Source organism: Galleria mellonella, unplaced genomic scaffold (assembly GCF_026898425.1).
Source record: "Galleria mellonella isolate WM207_F2 unplaced genomic scaffold, CSIRO_AGI_GalMel_v1 utg64, whole genome shotgun sequence".
Classification (NCBI taxonomy): Eukaryota; Metazoa; Arthropoda; class Insecta; order Lepidoptera; family Pyralidae; genus Galleria; species Galleria mellonella.
In genome coordinates this window covers 933,761-951,978 of record NW_026442133.1, presented here as the reverse complement: position 1 = coordinate 951,978, position 18,218 = coordinate 933,761, and the positions used below count along the sequence as shown (strand labels likewise).

Genomic DNA, 18,218 nt, shown 5'->3' with positions numbered 1-18,218 from the left:
CTAATAAATAAAAATGTGTAAGATTTAAAAAATAATATGAAATTTAAATTCCGAATTATAATGATAATTAAATTGTCATTAAAATTCTAAATTCAAATATTCTTTATTATTAATACTGACTATGAACCGTTACTACAGACTTTCTAAAATTGTTTCAAATTCAAAATCATCTTTATTCTGACTTGTTTAAAAACTCTTTTTAATTGTAACATTTTATGATTCTACTGCTGGGATCAGAATGTTGTTATCTGCTAGAAAGAACTCGCAAGAAACTCCACACATTATTTCTTCAGAAAAATCTTTTATTTTCATGTTTAGTTTGAAGTATATTATCTTATTTATTCTATTTGATGCACGCATGAAGTATTCGAGTTACCGTAGCATTAAATGTTAATTAAAAATACCATTTTAAAACGGTAAATAAGATTTGTATCTAAATTGAAGCGGAGTTTTCGATTCAATCGATGCAACAATGTAGTTTCTTATATCTGCATACTGTAATATAAATGGCCAGTATGCATCTGTCTACTTTTTTTATAATACAATACTTGTATCTTTAATTTAACTCCATGGGGTAACCAGTGTGTAAACAAAATATTTTTATGCGCCTTACCATGATAATAATGAGTGCAAGTAGTTCAGTATCATTCCATACGTCGGTCTATAGGGGAGACCTATGTTGAACATCATACGTGAATACATTAAGAAATGCCGAAAATGCATGAAAAAAATGGATGAACAGCTGCGACTCTCTTAAAACATCTGTAAAAGCCTTACTGCGGTTGCCAACCTACCTGCCAAACGTGGCAAATACTGACAAAATACTGGCAGTAGAGAGTTAATGGCTGAAATAAAAAAAAATATATAATATAATTTTAAATTTAATTTACAATATCGATCGAAACATAAATTCTATAAAATTAACATCTGCGTTATTATGATCATCATCAATATAAACCATACATAAGTTCTCGATAATCTGTATTAGATAGGGCAACTGTGCACGCAGCTTTACCGGCGAGCTGAGTTACACACGGGCCGATAAGGAAAGCGGCTCCGTTTGCGGACGACCGCCGATTCGATCGCAACGGACTATATCGATAAGCCAAACGCAACTGTCAGCGGATGCGTATAAATATATATCGCGAAACTTTTTGTAGACGCCGCGTTCATTCAGTGAGATGAAGGACTCGCTAGTGTAAACAGCGGTCATGGAAAAAATAATGATAATGGTACAGAAGCCTTTATGATAATTAACAATAGGTGGGGAGTGGTTAAGGGACTTTTAGTCGTCAACAGCGTTCACGAAGTTGCTGTCCACGCATTCGCCGTTTGGTCTCGGCATAGAATGAGCCACCTCTTCCTTTCACGTGGACATTGTAAGAGGTGACTAAAGTAACTAAGGGGTTGAAGGATGGATTGTAATGTCCCTCTTGAAATATCATCCAAGTGAAACTGCGGTTGCCAATACGCCTACTAAGCCTACACCTACTGGCCAAAACCCCCTTATAAGGAAGGCTTATGTTCAGCAGTGGACAATTAATGGCTAATACGATGATGATGGCGAAGTTTCTATTCCATCTTCATAAAAAAAATTACTGCTAACTCTCGTTGATATAGCAGATTATTAAGCTAACAGAGCTAGCCTTTTGAAAAGCAACCAGTCAAATAAACTCAAATATACTTTCGTCTTTGTATGATGAGGATACTTTTTTTAATGGATGATAATGGAATGGTAACCCCACCTGCGCTAACGGTATACGCTGACGGGGCACCAGTGAGGGATGCTAAGTAAGGATTAAGCAGGCCAGTTAGCCCATCGGTATGAATACATCTGGAGTTCAGTATGATGGTTTCCAGGAGGGACCACGTGGAGGTCGACCTGATAGAGTATATTGTTAGCAGTGGGACTGGTAGTCCGCATTACTAACAATCTCTCTCCCCCTTGATGAGGATACTTGTAATATTTACACAGGTTTTACGGTTTTCCAATGTATTTCAAAAATTTCTGTATGCAAACAATCTATCTAATCTCTAATAGCAACAAAAATATAGTCTTGTTAGAAAATATTTTAGAATGCTTATACACGATTAAGAAAATATAATTATAAAATTAAAAAGATTTGCAAAATTTGTCAGGTATCACAAAAAAATGTGTATTCTTATTAAAAAGAAGGATTAAGCCTATAGTTTATAACATTATAAACAAACATACACCTAACAAAAAATACTACCGAATTGAGAACCTCTTTCTTTTTAAAGTCGGTTAAAATATAACATTCAAATACCGTAACGATTTAATATTACGTCGTTAATAGTTATTACTTATTTTTGTTATGATTTGAAATTATCACGTATATGATATAGTTATCAGATCTGATATCCGGTATAATATCACAGTATATACTATGTAGGACTGTAAAATTATAGTTAATATAAACATTATTAATTAATAAATAATAATTACTATAGTATAGATTATATTATTAGTATAGATATTGAAGTAATTAATAAAAAACATTTAAATATATGTTTAATTTACCTCACCTTTAGTTCACTTTATTTAACAATTCCTTTTGTTTGATTTCATTGTGTAGACCTTTTTAGTGACCTAAATTCGAATTATTTTATAATATTAACAATATCTACCAATTTGAAATCACTTTAATCTTAAAATAAAATCTCGACCAGAAATCAATTTAAATCACTCCATATGTGCATATACTGAATTTAATTATAACAAAAATAGTATAAGTAACAAATCATTCGCCTGGACTATAACAAATAGAGTAGGCAAAACGAAGCGCAGACAGGCAACTAGCGAAAGATACTATCGTCCAACCATCTGTCCAGTCGCCGCGTCTTATCTAGAATTACCTATCCGAAGATCTAGAAAATATACTATAAACATCCTTAGAGCACAGAAGTACTTAAACGAGGTTCTAGGATAGAAACATGCAGAAACTAATTAATCCTCGACATCTTGTGACAGCGTTTAACAAGATTTATAGTAAATCTAATAATTAAGAACATTGTAGGGATTTTGCAAAATCTCGGTAAAGTACATACGATCCCGATAAAGACCGACAGAGAAATATTAATTAAGATGGAAATTCTTAGACGGGTTATAATAAACGTGAACTGTCTAGAATTCCATAACAAAATTTACGGCTGTAAAATATCGGACCATTAAATTTAGCTTGATTGCATCTAGATTTTAATGTCAATAATTTGATCTGGATAAATAAGTTCATAGTTATTATCTCTAGCTGTTAATAACCATAAAGCTTGAATATAAGTAGTGTAGTATAAATATGGTCTTATGAATATTGTCTATTTTAATTTATCGGATTTTTATTGCACAATATAATTAAAATAACACAATAAAATCAACTATACAATTTCAATGATCATGAAACTGAATGACTGCTCTAAATATACTTGATTGACGTGTGACAACTTTTAAATTATTTGTCAATATTCAAAATAATTTAACATATTTCAACGTTTTTGATTGTTTGTTTAAAGATTTTTCTGTTATCGAACAAAAACGTTAATCATGCAATAATAATCTTATGAAACAAAAAAAAAAAACAAAATACGTAAATGAAGCTACAATTTTTCTTTTTGTGCGTGTGCCATAGTGAAACAAAATGGTCACTACTTAGTTTATTACTTTGCCCTCAAAAGAACAAAATACTGATATTTTGTTGTGGCCAAAATAAGGTTGTTTTTTATCATAACCTGTTAAAAGAATTAAGATCGATAAAGGTCCTACATTGAAAGTATGTATATATCTGTAACGAGTAGGTCTGCTATATACGGAATGTCATTTTCTACGCTAGTTTTCTATATGCGAGATTAATTGTAAATTTTCTATAATTACAATGATGTTATTAATCGTTTTCTTTTCTGTTTCTCCTATTTTTTCTTTTATTGCAATATAATATCATTACACTATATACGAGTTTAGTATTAATTTAATATACATAGTCATATCTTGCAAACTTTATACTATTTATCTAATCCTTGATCTTTAGATAAAGAGAGAGAAAGAGGATATGCTTTCTTAACATGACTCATTTTATATTTGCATAATAATAACAGTATTCTTATACATACAACTAATATGAATGCAACAATGTGCTTTTATTACTGAAAGCAATATTCAGTTAATATTATTATTTTAGAATATAAAAAAAATACTTTTTTGTACTTTTTTGTACACACCAATAATAAATTTAAAAAAATATGACATTGGAAAGCAAATGCACAATGGCGAGCTTAACTCTGCAAGAGTACTCTTCCAGTAAACTCAAAGTGGAAAGGAGTAGGTACTCGTATTTTGTTACTTAGACTTAAAATAAACGAAACATTTCCACGCATAAGATTATTTTTTGTTGTAATATAGATTACTATTTTAGGTGTAAAAAAAACCAGATTCATTTCGTTCTTTGATTATACAATAATGCTGTTAGTTGCTACTTACACGACAATCTTATCTTTTATAGAACACAATTCTAACTAGAAAATTTCTTTTACAGATTCACCATTAGATTTATCCACATCACTTCTGTCAAGAGTTTTATTACCAATATCACCACCATCTGGACCCGAAGATGAACATAAATCAGTATCAGGTGATTCACTGACATCATCGTCGGCCGGATCATCGAATGAACTCCTAGAAATGACACCAAAGGTTCAGAGACGACCAGCAAAGTCCGAAAGAGCGTTATTGCCTTGCGAAGTATGTGGAAAGGCTTTTGATAGGCCTTCACTTCTAAAGAGACATATGAGAACACATACAGGTAAAATTATCCTACTAATATGACAAATTTGAAAGATAATAAAGATGTTTGCAAGTTTGTTATCTAATATCAATTAAATAGCTAAATGGAGTTGAATAAAAATTAATATACGGATAGGTTATGTCCTACTTTAATACACATAATACGTTACACAATATATAAAAATTCAAAGTCGCTTGATGCAGCTAGTTAACAATATAATAGTAATGTCTGATTTCATCAAGTCATAATTATGAACCCCAAGGGAAATCACGAATGGAATTTAAATTGAAAAAGCTTAGAAAACTAGGGTAGAAGAGCCACTAAATGGAACAATAGAAATATAAGCCTATTTCGAGTTTGGTTAAAATAATATAAAAAATATAAAAAAATATATATGGCCTGTTATTGACAATAATGAAAGTCAAACATAACTTTAGCAACAAGCTAATGTTAAATAATGAAAAAAGGATGATGATAACGATATGCATAATAATAATACGATTATACAAACATGTTTAATTAGATAGGCAGATAAAGATTAATGTTTCTTTATTGAAATCATTCATTATATAGCTTTTTTAAATACAGCTCTAGTTATTATGTAAGTTCTAATTAAAATGCAACAATTTTCTCTACGTCCATCAATAATATCTACGCCAAGTACTTTTATGGCATCCTCATTTTAATTTGTTTTTACACGTTGCATAATATTTGTAATTCGACTTTCTCGCTACTTGTTTTACGGATTATTGAGATGTGTAATTTGTTACTTTTATTATTGATTTAAGTTTTTAGGTACTTGGTAATTAAACAAATCTTAATATAAAAAATAAGAGGTTATTCTGAATATGAATTAATATCGTCATCATTATCATCATATCAACCGTTAACTGTCCACTACTGAACATAGACCTCCCACGTAAGGAAGGTTTGCTAATAGTTACCACGTTTGGCAGGCGTGATGGCACCCGCAGTTAGGCTTTAATGGTGCTTTAAGAGGAACACTGCTGCTCATCCCTCGACTATTAAGTTGTATTAGTCGCTTCTTACGACATTTACGAATAAATTAATATTATAAACAGGAAAAATTAGATTTTTTGTTTGTAATAGATAAGCTTTAAAAAATAATTAACCGATTTAAAAAAAAACTTCATTTTATTAAAAACACGTGAAACGGGTATAAGTGGTTTGAAGAATTGTGTTTTCAAATATAACTATTATGTATGAATTTGTTTTAGGTGAAAAACCCCACGTGTGTATGGTCTGCAATAAGGGCTTCAGCACATCGAGCAGTCTCAATACACACAGACGGATACACTCAGGAGAAAAACCACACCAATGTCAACACTGTGGCAAAAGATTTACAGCCAGTTCGAACCTGTATTACCATAGGATGACGCATATAAAGGTACGTGGAATTTACCATTACGTCCAAGTACAGTCATTCTGAATGCTAATTAAATAAAAACTTTTATTTAGTTACATTACGAGTACAACTTCGTCTTACAATTTAGTTGAGCGACTTCTAAAAGGAAGAATTTCTTGATTCGTCCGTGCTTTTTTCAATCGACTTCCCAAAGAAGGAGGGTCTCGATTCGGACGTATTCGGACCGAATGAACACTTTACTCTCGTCTAAATTGAAGTTATCATTTTCTTAGTTTACGGAGTAAGAAACTTCTTGTTGTAAAACAAAATTTATTTGTAGGCTTTACAAGAAATTGCAAAAGTTTAAAGATTTATTTATATTTATATATATGTGTGTGTGTTCACATATGTATGTTTTATTGCTGGTACAATGAACTGTGAATGATGAATAGGCTTTCTACCATAGTACATAGTAGTATGCCACTGACAGGGAGCTCACCTCCATACCATCGAGTCAAAATGGTTGAGTAGCGGTTTTAGAGATACTTCCTCCCATAAACGCTCAGATTATGAAAAGAACTCCCTGTTGAGGTTTTTCCAAGACAAAAAAGGAGTAAAAAGGTTTCTTCAGGGTCGGCGACGCACGCGTAAAGACCCAGGTATTGCAGTAGTTCATAAGTTACGGTAACCGCTTACACACTTGGGCCGTACACTTGTTTACTACCTCAGTGGTATAAACAAAAATTTTTTTCGGATCTTACTATTAATATAATTTAATGGAAAAGTTTTGAAAGTCACCATTTCAAAAAAAAAGAAGCACGTTGACAGACCATTAAATATGTAAATATATAGGAAATAAAGCGGAGTAAACATATTGTTTCTGAATTATTTACGTATTTATCGGATTACAGTACATCAGTATGAACACGCAACAGTAAAAAAATCAATAGTAGCAGAGCATGCAAGGTTTTTATTGGATTCTAATAATTGGAACGATTGATACCTTTTTGTAGTAACTCTGTCTCGCCGTAGATATTACAATGCCTATTGATGATGATAATATCAGCCATTAACTCTCTACTGCTGAATTTAGCTCCCCATAGGGGTATTGCCAACAGTTACCACACTTGGCGGGTTGGCAACCGCAGTTTGCTTTGATAATGTTTTAAGTGGGACGCTTCTGCCCATCCCTCAACCATTATGTCCTATTAATCACCTTTTTCGACACCCACGGATGAAGAGAAGTGATCTATTTTATACCAGGAGCATACGGCCAGTGCATATTAGTTAGAAATATTCCTATGTTTCATTGCTGGACATATTGTGCTTTGTTACCACTTACAATATCCTAACGATATAAAAAATCGGTGACGCGTTCGGTGAATTGGTCAAATTTATGAGTAAAATGTAAATTCACCTCTCATTTCCGCACTAAGCCTCTCATTTGAGCCGTTGTACGTGTGAGTCGTGGCTAGTACAGTTAGCGAAGCTTCATCCAAAATGTATGAGTAGGTATAATATTAGTGAATATTCCGCGTGACTGTCACGTAAAAGACAAAGCTAGTCACATTTCTATAGTACATTGAAAATATATCGTAACTGATGGTGTGCAATGCCATTAAATCCTTTTGCCTTGCACAAACACGGAAACTTACATGCAACGCGAACTATTTACGAAACTATAAAAAAAAACACGTTATCCTTGATGGAAAAACAATGGGGCGAGTTATTACAGTTTTTCTAGTAATAATTCATACGACTCGTACATCCTAGTAAGTTTTATCTACCTATAAAATTATGTTTTTCACTGTGAAAATTATGTAAGTGAATATTTTATTGTGGTACTGAATTCTTTACAAGTTTATGACATTTTTGAGTAGGTATACCTTTTGCTTTCCCGTAGTTGTTGTAAGAGGCGACTAAGAGAACTTAATGTTCGAGGAATGAGCAGCAGTACCCCTCTTAAGAAATTATCAAAGCTACTGGCAAAATTCCCCTTGGCCTATGCACAGTAGCCAGTTCATGGCTGATACAAGTAGATATTATGTGTGTTTTTTATCATTCACAATAGAATTTCATATACAAGTATTTAGAACGCAACTAGACAATTTTGCTAGAAAGTCAATGTATATAATGTTTTTTAATAGTTTGTGTACTGTTGTTGTGTGTAGTATTTAGATATATTTGATTCTACTGTCTAGTTCAAAAAGCAGTTTCAACCGTAATAAACTAACAAGTTAACTACAAAGCAAATATATTTAAAAGTTACGTTTATTATGCACGTATGTTTTCTAAATATTATCGTTTAGTAAATATTAATATACTTTTAAATTTTTTGAAAGATTATGCAGACCCTTATGTTACATAAAAATAAACTTTCCCAGAGACACTCCTTATGTTCAGAATAAAGTGTTGACCGCTTTTTATTCCTGCAATTGTAAATACCTCCACAGTACTCGAAGTGTAAGAAATTCTTAAAAATGCAAATTGATAAAAACTATTTGAAATATAAGGGATCGTTACCTCAAATGTAGTTTAATTTAAATATACAAAGGGCACAAGTAAAAACGTATAGGAATGTGAAATATTAAATATTCTCAAGCTGAGAAATGAATTGTAAAAAGCGGTAAGTGCATATATGACCATACAAAATGGAGATCGGTTACGCTTCTGACAGTTCGGTTCGCTGTTGAATCATTATTTTCATACATTTTATTGCGACTTCCCCTTTCAGTTGGAGATAAGTAAAAAATGTATGAATTATAATCATTTCAAGTGTGATATTGACAGGTTTTTGTAATAAACTTAAAAAAGGTGTAATATATAAAGTATTGCTTTTAAAGTATAATATACTAAGTTACAATTGATATTTATATATGCTGATTGAACAATACTTATTTGTAAGACATACGATAAGTGCGTTTTACACGTAAATATGGCTTTGATGCCCATGTATAATGCTTGAAATTTGTAGTAGGTATCTTATGCTATGAATTTTTAATTGAAACATTCAATTTTTTTGTTTATTCTATCTGTACATACGTCTCTGACTTGTAAGAAAATATTTGAGTAAATATTTCTATTAAATTAGATCCAAAAATGGCTTTTATGTAATACAATTGTAACACTCTTCTATATTATTAATAATATTTATTTTTTGTTAAATAGAGTATGTATTATATTGTATTTTAATCTATATCATAAATTTATGTGTAACAAATTTCCATAAATACATTCGTTTCAAACATAATATATACTGTGCTTAGTTTATGACTAGATGACTATCATCATAATATATATCAGCCCTTAACCGTTCACTCCTGAATGTAAGCCTCCCCTTAGGAAGTTTTGCCAGTAATTGCCATACTTGGTAGGCAGATTTGCAACCGCAGTTAGGCTTTAGAGATGTTTTGAAAAAGGACGCTGCCGCCCATCTCTCGCTCTCCCTTAGTCGCCTCTTACGACACCCACGGGATAAGAAGGAGTGGCCTATTCTATGCCGGGACCACAGCTAATATTTATTTATGCTTTCTTTCTTTTAGATGTTCAAATAGATCGATTATTTCAAAGAATACCATAAACAATGTAAAAATTATAAATTATTTGTGATTATTTATTTTATTGATGGCTTAGAACCATTCCTCTGTCTGAGTACCTCTGTTCCATTCGTGTTTCAACCGTAAAGCAGTTGTGTTTGCATGGCTGTGTTTCGGTTTGAAGGGTGGGATATGGCGTGAATTTACTGGGTACAGAGGAATAACACCTGAGTCCTCAGGAATGACAACGCATAGGGGTTATCATGGGCGAAACAGTATACTCTGTGATGTCCATGGTACTGCTCATGTCTATAGGCGACGGTTACTTTTCATCAGGTGGGCCGTCAGCTTGTTTGTCATTATAAGTTGTTTAAAAAAAAAATCCTTATGGCAGTCTATGAAAGAGATATATATTCTGCAATAGGCAGATAATGGCTGAGGGAATGATAATGATGTTTGGATTTATTCCTTTCATTACAATCTCTAAATATAATTCTCATAAAACTATGCTATTTAAAATAAAAGACGTATTAATTTGAATTTTAATAGTTTCGAACTCTGAACTGAATATAAAAAGAAATTCAACAAAAAATCTTAATCTCACATAAAAAAAAAAAACATAATCCATAAACAATGTGAACAGCACTAAAAACATAATTATCCATCTTTTAAGAGATGATAATTTATTCCAAAGTGCTGTACTACGGTTCGGTAAAGCTTGCTGCACATTATACGGTGATGTTACTGTGCTCAGTTCCCATAACGCCCCACCTAAGTTTTTACTTATTTAACTATGACCTCATGTGTCCAAGTCTTAAGAAAATCACACAACATCGCACGGTGAGTGATCACAGGGCTGCGACCGCGAAAGAACAATTTTTTTTTTTTTGCAATTTTCGTCTTTGCCAATCGAGACGGACATTAATAATTTTGTTCTTAGTTACAGTGATAAAAGATTTAAAATATACTACTATTATAAGTAAAAGAAAACAATTACATTATTGTTTTATTTACAATTTATAGTCCTTTTCAGTCCTGGAAAACATATCGCGTAATATACAAGGAAACAGCAAACTACTGAAGGTCTTTTAAATAAATAAAATAAGACCTGTATTATTTAACTAATTTATTTCAAAAAATTTCACTTGTAAATACTAAGGTGCTTACAAATGCAATTATGTCTAGAGATTATTTGTACAGAATAATTATTTTATCAACTTCAATTTTTTTGTTTTTATTAGTAATCAAAATAATAATAGGTTATATTATACAGAAAGATGTCTAAAACAATACACAACAAGTCCAAAAACGGCATTGCTATTATAATAAAAAAAAGGTTAGTCAACCCTGGTTTCTTAAGACGCACCTGCGGTCCCAGGTAAAGTAGTTAAGGTGAAGTGCAGGGGCCAATAAATTACCGGGTCAAGTCAACGTGGGAACTCACCCTATGGTCAGGCACTGTGACCAATTGAGACTATTGACAATGGGCCACTTACGCAAGTTGATACAATTCTTTATTTATAATAATTTATTTATTATTTATTTATTTAATACTTTATTGTACCAAAAACATAAAAAAGACAATTAGAAAACTCAAGTGAAATACAGTAACATGAAGTGCAGATTGAAATATAGACGTAAAAGTTCAAAGGGCGGTCTCAGTGATTTAAAGTAAGAAATGTAAATCCTTTTGTTCATTGTTGGGTAACTGCGTAACTTATGTAAACCTGTACTAATATTATAAATGTGAAAATGAGTTTGTTTATTTGTTTATGAATAACGGATCGAGAATGACAGACTACTTTTTATATTGATCTGTGCACATGTACAAAATCGCGGATAAAAAGCTAGTATTTTTTAATATTTATTAATAATGTTCACATACAGCAAATTCAAGAATAAAAATTCAATGATATTTTGATTTAAGATGTCCGTCTCTGTCTATTAATTGTAACATTGATTTTAAGTATAAAAATAAATAAATGAAATTAGTGCTTATGTTGAAATTTTATTTTATAATTTATATATTTTATTAAATATTTGTTATTTTAATAAATAAATAATACATTGCACTGTTAGGAACTGAAATTTTTTTTGTAACGAAAATTTGTCTGTAACAATTACTTTCAAGATAAGATAACACTTTTTATTTCTTTTTTTGCAAACTTTATAAATTTTATACATGAAAGTTACTTTATAATTATTTTTAATATTAGTGCAGTGTAGGAATAAACAGATACATTTTGATTCAAATCTTTTAAACATAATATTTATTTATTAAATAATTTATTGAATAAATGTTAAATATTTAATAAAATAAATAACAAATGATGATAAAGACAAACATGATTATAATATGATTAAATTATTTTTTTATAATTTTTAGTGAACAAATATTTATCTATTCTAAATTTGAAAATATATTAATTAACAATACGATATGTAGGTGCGTCATGGCCATGCTCCGGGCATCTCATATAGCATGGGTTCACACACGACCGTGTGAAGACACGGTCTGGTGGCTAACACTTCTTCAGTATCGTCTTCGCGATACGGTTCCTTGACCATACGTGGGAATAAGAATTTTGGTAACGCATTGGTCACGGACAGGGTTACCTTATACTGGATACAAATACGCAAACTGTACAGATTAATTTATAATAAACAGAAAAAACATTTTTATTTTAATTTATTAATAAATATAGTATATTTTAAAATTAGAACACAATTATCAAATTTTAGTATTTATTGTCGAAAAAAGTAAGGTAAAGTAAGTTTTTTTAAGGTCAATTTTATATCATCATCATCACAAAAGCCGTTAACTGTCCACTGTTGAACATAGACCTTCCCCAAAAGGAGGAACTTTGCCAGCAGTTATCACGCTTGATATGGGGGTTCGCAACCGCAATTATGTTTTGGGGATATTTTAAGAGGGATGCTGCTGCCCATCCCTTGATTCTTAAGTTCCCTTAGTCGCTTCTTACGACACTTACGGGACAGAAAGGAGTAGCCCATTCTATACCGGGACCACACAACAAGCTACTTTTATATACTGCTTATTTTTTAGTTATTACTTTATAATAGTTAGTTTAGTTATACATTTTATTATAGATTTTTCATTTTTGTGAGTGTGTTTTAAAATCTTAGATTATATAGATATTTTTTTTTATACAACTTAGAATGGCAAACAAACTAACGGCCCACCTGATGGAAAGTAGTAACCATCGCTTATAGACATGAGCAGTATCATGGACATAACATAGTATACTGTTGCATCTATGATACTCCCCATGCGTTACCATTCATGAGGAGTCAGGTGTTATTCCTCTGTACCCTGTAAATTTACGCCATATCCAACCCTTTAAACCGAAACACAGCCATGCAAACACAACTGCTTTACGGTTGAAACACGAATAGGACAGAGGTACCCAAGCAAACGACTTTTGAGATAGAGCATGGAGTCTGAAAAACGAGTAAACTTTTTGTCAGTTAATTAGCTGACTCATTCTTTTTTATTAGTGTTCTATACTTACTTGTTCTGTACTTACACACATAATATACCTTGACGTATCTATATTTAATTATTTAATAAATGAAATGAGTTTTTGCGCATTAAAAAGGTATAAAATTTATAAGACAAAATAAATATAGAAGTTATAAAGAAATCACTCGTAATTATTTATCACGCAAAATTGTATGAAAAACTTGAGCCGTTTTTCTAGATGCATTTATATGGTGACGCTCTATTTATATAATCTAAGGTCTAAAACATTAACCTGGTGATGCCGTACCAGGTTGGGTAGCTAGTTGATAAAAGCTTTTCAACTGTCAAACCTGTGTAAGATAGTTGAAACTGAATAACAATGCGCCATACAATACGAGCGCTGTGACGGTACGATACCTACTTACAATAGATATAATAATATATAACATGTCTACAGAATAAATATTTCTTTTATAACTACCCTCGTGTTGTATTATATTGATAATTAAAAAGATAACATTCTTTAACATAACAGAGGGAAAAGTTTTTTTTTTTGATGGGTGAAAATGGTATGGTAACCCCGCCTGCGCAAACGGGATACGCTGGCGGAGCACCAGTGCAGGGTGATAGATGAGAATGAAAACAGGCCAGTTAGCCCATCATGATGAATTCATCAGGAATTAACCATGATAATCTCCATTATTAACAATCTCTTTCCGGGGAGAAAGGGAGACTGAGAATCCCATTGCTAGCAATATACCCAACCAGGTCGACCTCCTCGCGGTTCCCCCTGGAAACTATCATGGTTAATTCCTGATGAATTCATCATGATAAGCTAACTGGCCTGTTTTCATTCTCATCGATTACCCTTCACTGGTGCCATGCCAGCGTATCCCGTTAGCGCCGGTGTGGTTACCATTCCATTTTCACCCATCAAAAAAAGACATGCCATAACATGTTAGCCGTTAATTACTACTGAACATAGGCCTCCCCCTATTGGGGGATTTTCCAGTAGTTGCCATACTTGGCAGATGAATTGGCATCCGTAGTAAGGCCTAGGTGATATTTAAGAAAGAATACATAATGTATATGTATATTACATAGTAAGTGCTAAGTTCAACAAGTTTTAGAACAAAGGAGTATTTTTACTTAATTTTTTAAAGTAGGAGGTACCTATTAAGGTGTTCACTACTTTAGCAAATTTAGCATATCCACTTGACACTTTTCAGCTCGTTAAAGCACCGTCATTTGTTTGTTGTCCGTCTGTTTGTCTGTAACTTGACGGAGCACAACATTTCGCCTTCACAATTACTGGCCACACAAAGCATGTTGTATGGTCTAAGTTACACGCAAAAGCGGAATAAATTATTCTTTTGTTTCTTTATTTATTATTTAAAACAATTAATTGTTCTGTACTCTGTACTTTATAATAGTTTTAAGTGTCTCTATATTATGTTCTATACGAGGTTAATTTTTAAACTTTCAATCGCATACATTTTTAATTATATTATATGTTTAGCGTAGTATAGGAATTTTTATAATTTTTCAGTCATCAGGAATGGTAATGCCTGAGAGGTATATGCTACAGATGTCACTAAGTATTCTCTGAAGTCTTTCTATGTAATCTATGTGGTGATGTTCGTCTATAGGCGATGGTTACTGCTATAAGAATGGCCGTTTACGTCACCTTCTTTACTGTTCTCTGTGGTATAAAAACATTTTTTTTTTAATTAATTAACGACGTAAAATTTCTTGAAAAGGTCGATACACCATAATAAATACTTATTTAATCGATGTGGTTTTTGTGCAGTAAGTACAAAATATAATCTACGTAATATATAAAAATCTTGTGCATCACAATGTTCATTCACGCTAATCTCCGATACCGTTTATCCGATTTTAATAAATTTTTTTGCTTCAACTTGAAGAATCTACAATTTTTTTGTCTCAATAAATAAAGATTTTATCCAGTAATTGGCGATCGAGTACAGAAGAAAGTTTGCTTAGTCAACTAATTTTATATATAGTACAGTAAAAATATTAAAATATTTACACCCGCGTTCTCTTATATTTCGGGTCATAGTTTAAGAGTAACGAGGAGCTAACCAGGTTGTAGTCCAAGATGAGAGCGCGATTTGTGTTCGTCAATGCCTCCAGTGATGGTCATATTGTGACCATGTAATATATTGTTCCCATTTATTTAAATGGATCTGTCCTTCAGTAATAAAAGTAAACTCACTGTTATATCAACAGTATTTATAGTGTTTACTCATACAAGTAGAAAGTAATTTAAAAATAAATAATGATATTGTAAGTTAAATAATTTAATTGTCATTTTATAATAAATAAGGACTAAAGGTTCTTGAGTGGCGACCCCGTAAGAGCAAACGAAGTGTAGTACGACCCCCACTAGATGGAGTGACGACCTAAATTGCATTGCAGGGAGTCACTGGATGTATGTGGCTCAGGATCGTTCCTTATGTACAGCAGTGGACAGGTAATGGCTGAAATGATGACGATGATAATATAATAAATGACTGTGCAGTAACATTTCAGTAATCAAAATTATATACGAAATTAAATTTAAAAATATAAAAAATTAATTATATAATATATAAGTATCCAAAATCAAACGACTATAATTAAAAAAAAATACAAAGGGATAAGAATATCTTAAGGTATAAAGTACTTAAAATTTTCTTGTAATGACATACAATTATTCCATACTTGCCACATTTCATACAAGTTCAAAAACGCACGATAAAATCAAATGATCCAATAAAATGCAATAGTTTCTTTGTAATTTCAACTGTTGCACTGTACATTACCTGTCTACACCTACTACAGTCATTACCTACTTTACGATGGATGCTATACATTTTATATTATCATTAAAAGTAAAAAAAAAAAGCCGGTGTTCGATACACCTGCCTTTATAGGGGCATAAAAAATCAGGAGGCATTTTTTAATTACACACACATTATAATTGATGACGTAAACATTAATTACGGTTTTTGCTTTTAGATGCTCGTTGATAGTGTCAAATTGACAGAAATGGGTTAATGCGAAACAATGTATATTGCGGGTAATACCACAATGGAATGTTTAGTTGTATTTCCTAATAGTTGTAGACGTAACGTGTAATTTATTTATGTGTAAAATAGGAACAAATAATGCACAGCAATATCTCATTGTTCTGTTGGTGTCAATTTTTATTAATGTGTAATCGATGTCTTAAGAAAATGTTGTGTGCATCTGTAATTAGTGTAAATGCAAGGTCCGTTGTTCAGTTAAAATTGATATCTGTATTTACACTGTTATTTTAAAAGGTACATAATTTTAAGATATATAAATATTTTTTTTACATATTATATAGTTACAATATCCATATATTGGTACATTAAAAATGTGTTATACTTATACCGGTTGCCCAATATATAATATTGAAATGAAGCACCCACTTGAAAAGAATAGATATATCCGACTGTTATAGGTGATTGATATATAAATAGATAAAATCTTCCGCCATCAATTTGTGTAGATATGAGTGCAGTACGGATATAACCCATAACTTTTTTTTTCATACAACTTAGAATGGCAAACAAGCTGACGGCCCACCTGATGGAAAGTGGTAACCGTCGCCTATACACATGAGCAGTAGCATGAACATAACATCTATCTATCTATATAAAATGGATAAAGATTTACAACAAGAACCTTTTTTGTTGTACATACCTCGTCATCATGATATCAGCTGTTGCTTATCCATTGCTGAACAAACTGCCATAAGGAATGTTTGTGAGCTATCTGCATCAACTGACTCCCTGTATTTGAGGTCTGTGTGTAAGAGGACCCCCCACTCCATACTGTGGAAGATCCTCCTACACTGCCCGTATGGGGTCGCCACTCAAGAATCTTTGTTCCGCATCGGTTGTCGGTTCTTCGAGCTGTATGGCTAGTCCATTGCCACTTCAGCTTTAATAATAATACTATAATAGTAAGTACATACTATATCTATAATTAATTGTAACAGCTTGTAAGTGTTTATTTATTTTTTATCACATACAAGTTACTTTAGGTCCTAAAATAATTTATACATATACATATGTATGATAGGTATTTTTTTATGAAGCCAGTCACGGCATACCGGTCTATAGAATACTCTATTCGATAATTTAACAAATCAAAAATATTTTACAGATTCTATTAAAAATTGACAATAAGATCTAATAGTCTCTAATTAGTATCTTCCATGTCCAGTTGGAATATTAATCTTATATTTTTGAATGCGATTCCAACTTCAATTTTCGTATAAATTGCGACTATGCAGTAACAATTTCGAAAGAAGATCTAAAGTGTGGGAGTTATTAATTTATTATTATACATTTATATCCCCACATATGCAATCTTCTCGCTTATAGGTGAAAAGTTGGGTAATCGTCCAGCTATGTTAAATAAATATACCTAATTAAAATATATTTAATGATATAAAATTATATATAACGTTGAAACTATTATAGAAAATACACCGTACTTTGTGAAAGAATAAAAGGAAGTCCACTGGCACTCAACGGTAGCTAGTTTGAAACGACGACAAACTTCATACATTTGATTTTTTGTTTTTTTTTTTGTACAACTTAGAATGGCAAACAAGCTGACGGCCCACCTGATGGAAAGTGGTAACCGTCGCCTATAGACATGAGCAGTACCATGGACATAACAGAGTATACTGTTTCGCCCATGATACCCCCCAGGCGTTGCCATGCCATTCCTGAGAACTCAGGTGTTATTCCTCTGTACCCAGTAAATTCACGCCATATCCCACCCTTCAAAAAGAAACACAGCCATGCAAACACAGCTGCTTCACGGTTGAAACACGAATGGGACAGAGGTACCCAAGCAATCGACTTTTGTACAAAGTCTCCCTCTGCTAAGGTACATACAAAAATTCAACATACACTTAAAAGCTATTTCGCAATTAGTTACCGTCGACGACTTCCTAAACAAGTAACGCCTTGAGCGCATTTTTACTACATTGC

At 32.0% G+C, this 18,218-nt stretch overlaps 1 protein-coding gene across 1 annotated transcript in view; it reads left to right on the top strand.

The window, feature by feature from the left end:
• Window positions 1–18,218, top strand: part of LOC113512637 (zinc finger protein 235-like) — a 107,224-nt gene that overhangs the window by 71,260 nt on the left and 17,746 nt on the right. Inside the window, exons 4-5 of the mRNA XM_026896550.3 lie at window positions 4,545–4,811; window positions 6,032–6,201. Coding sequence (XP_026752351.1) covers window positions 4,545–4,811; window positions 6,032–6,201 — 437 coding nt within the window. The remainder of the gene's footprint in view (window positions 1–4,544; window positions 4,812–6,031; window positions 6,202–18,218) is intronic.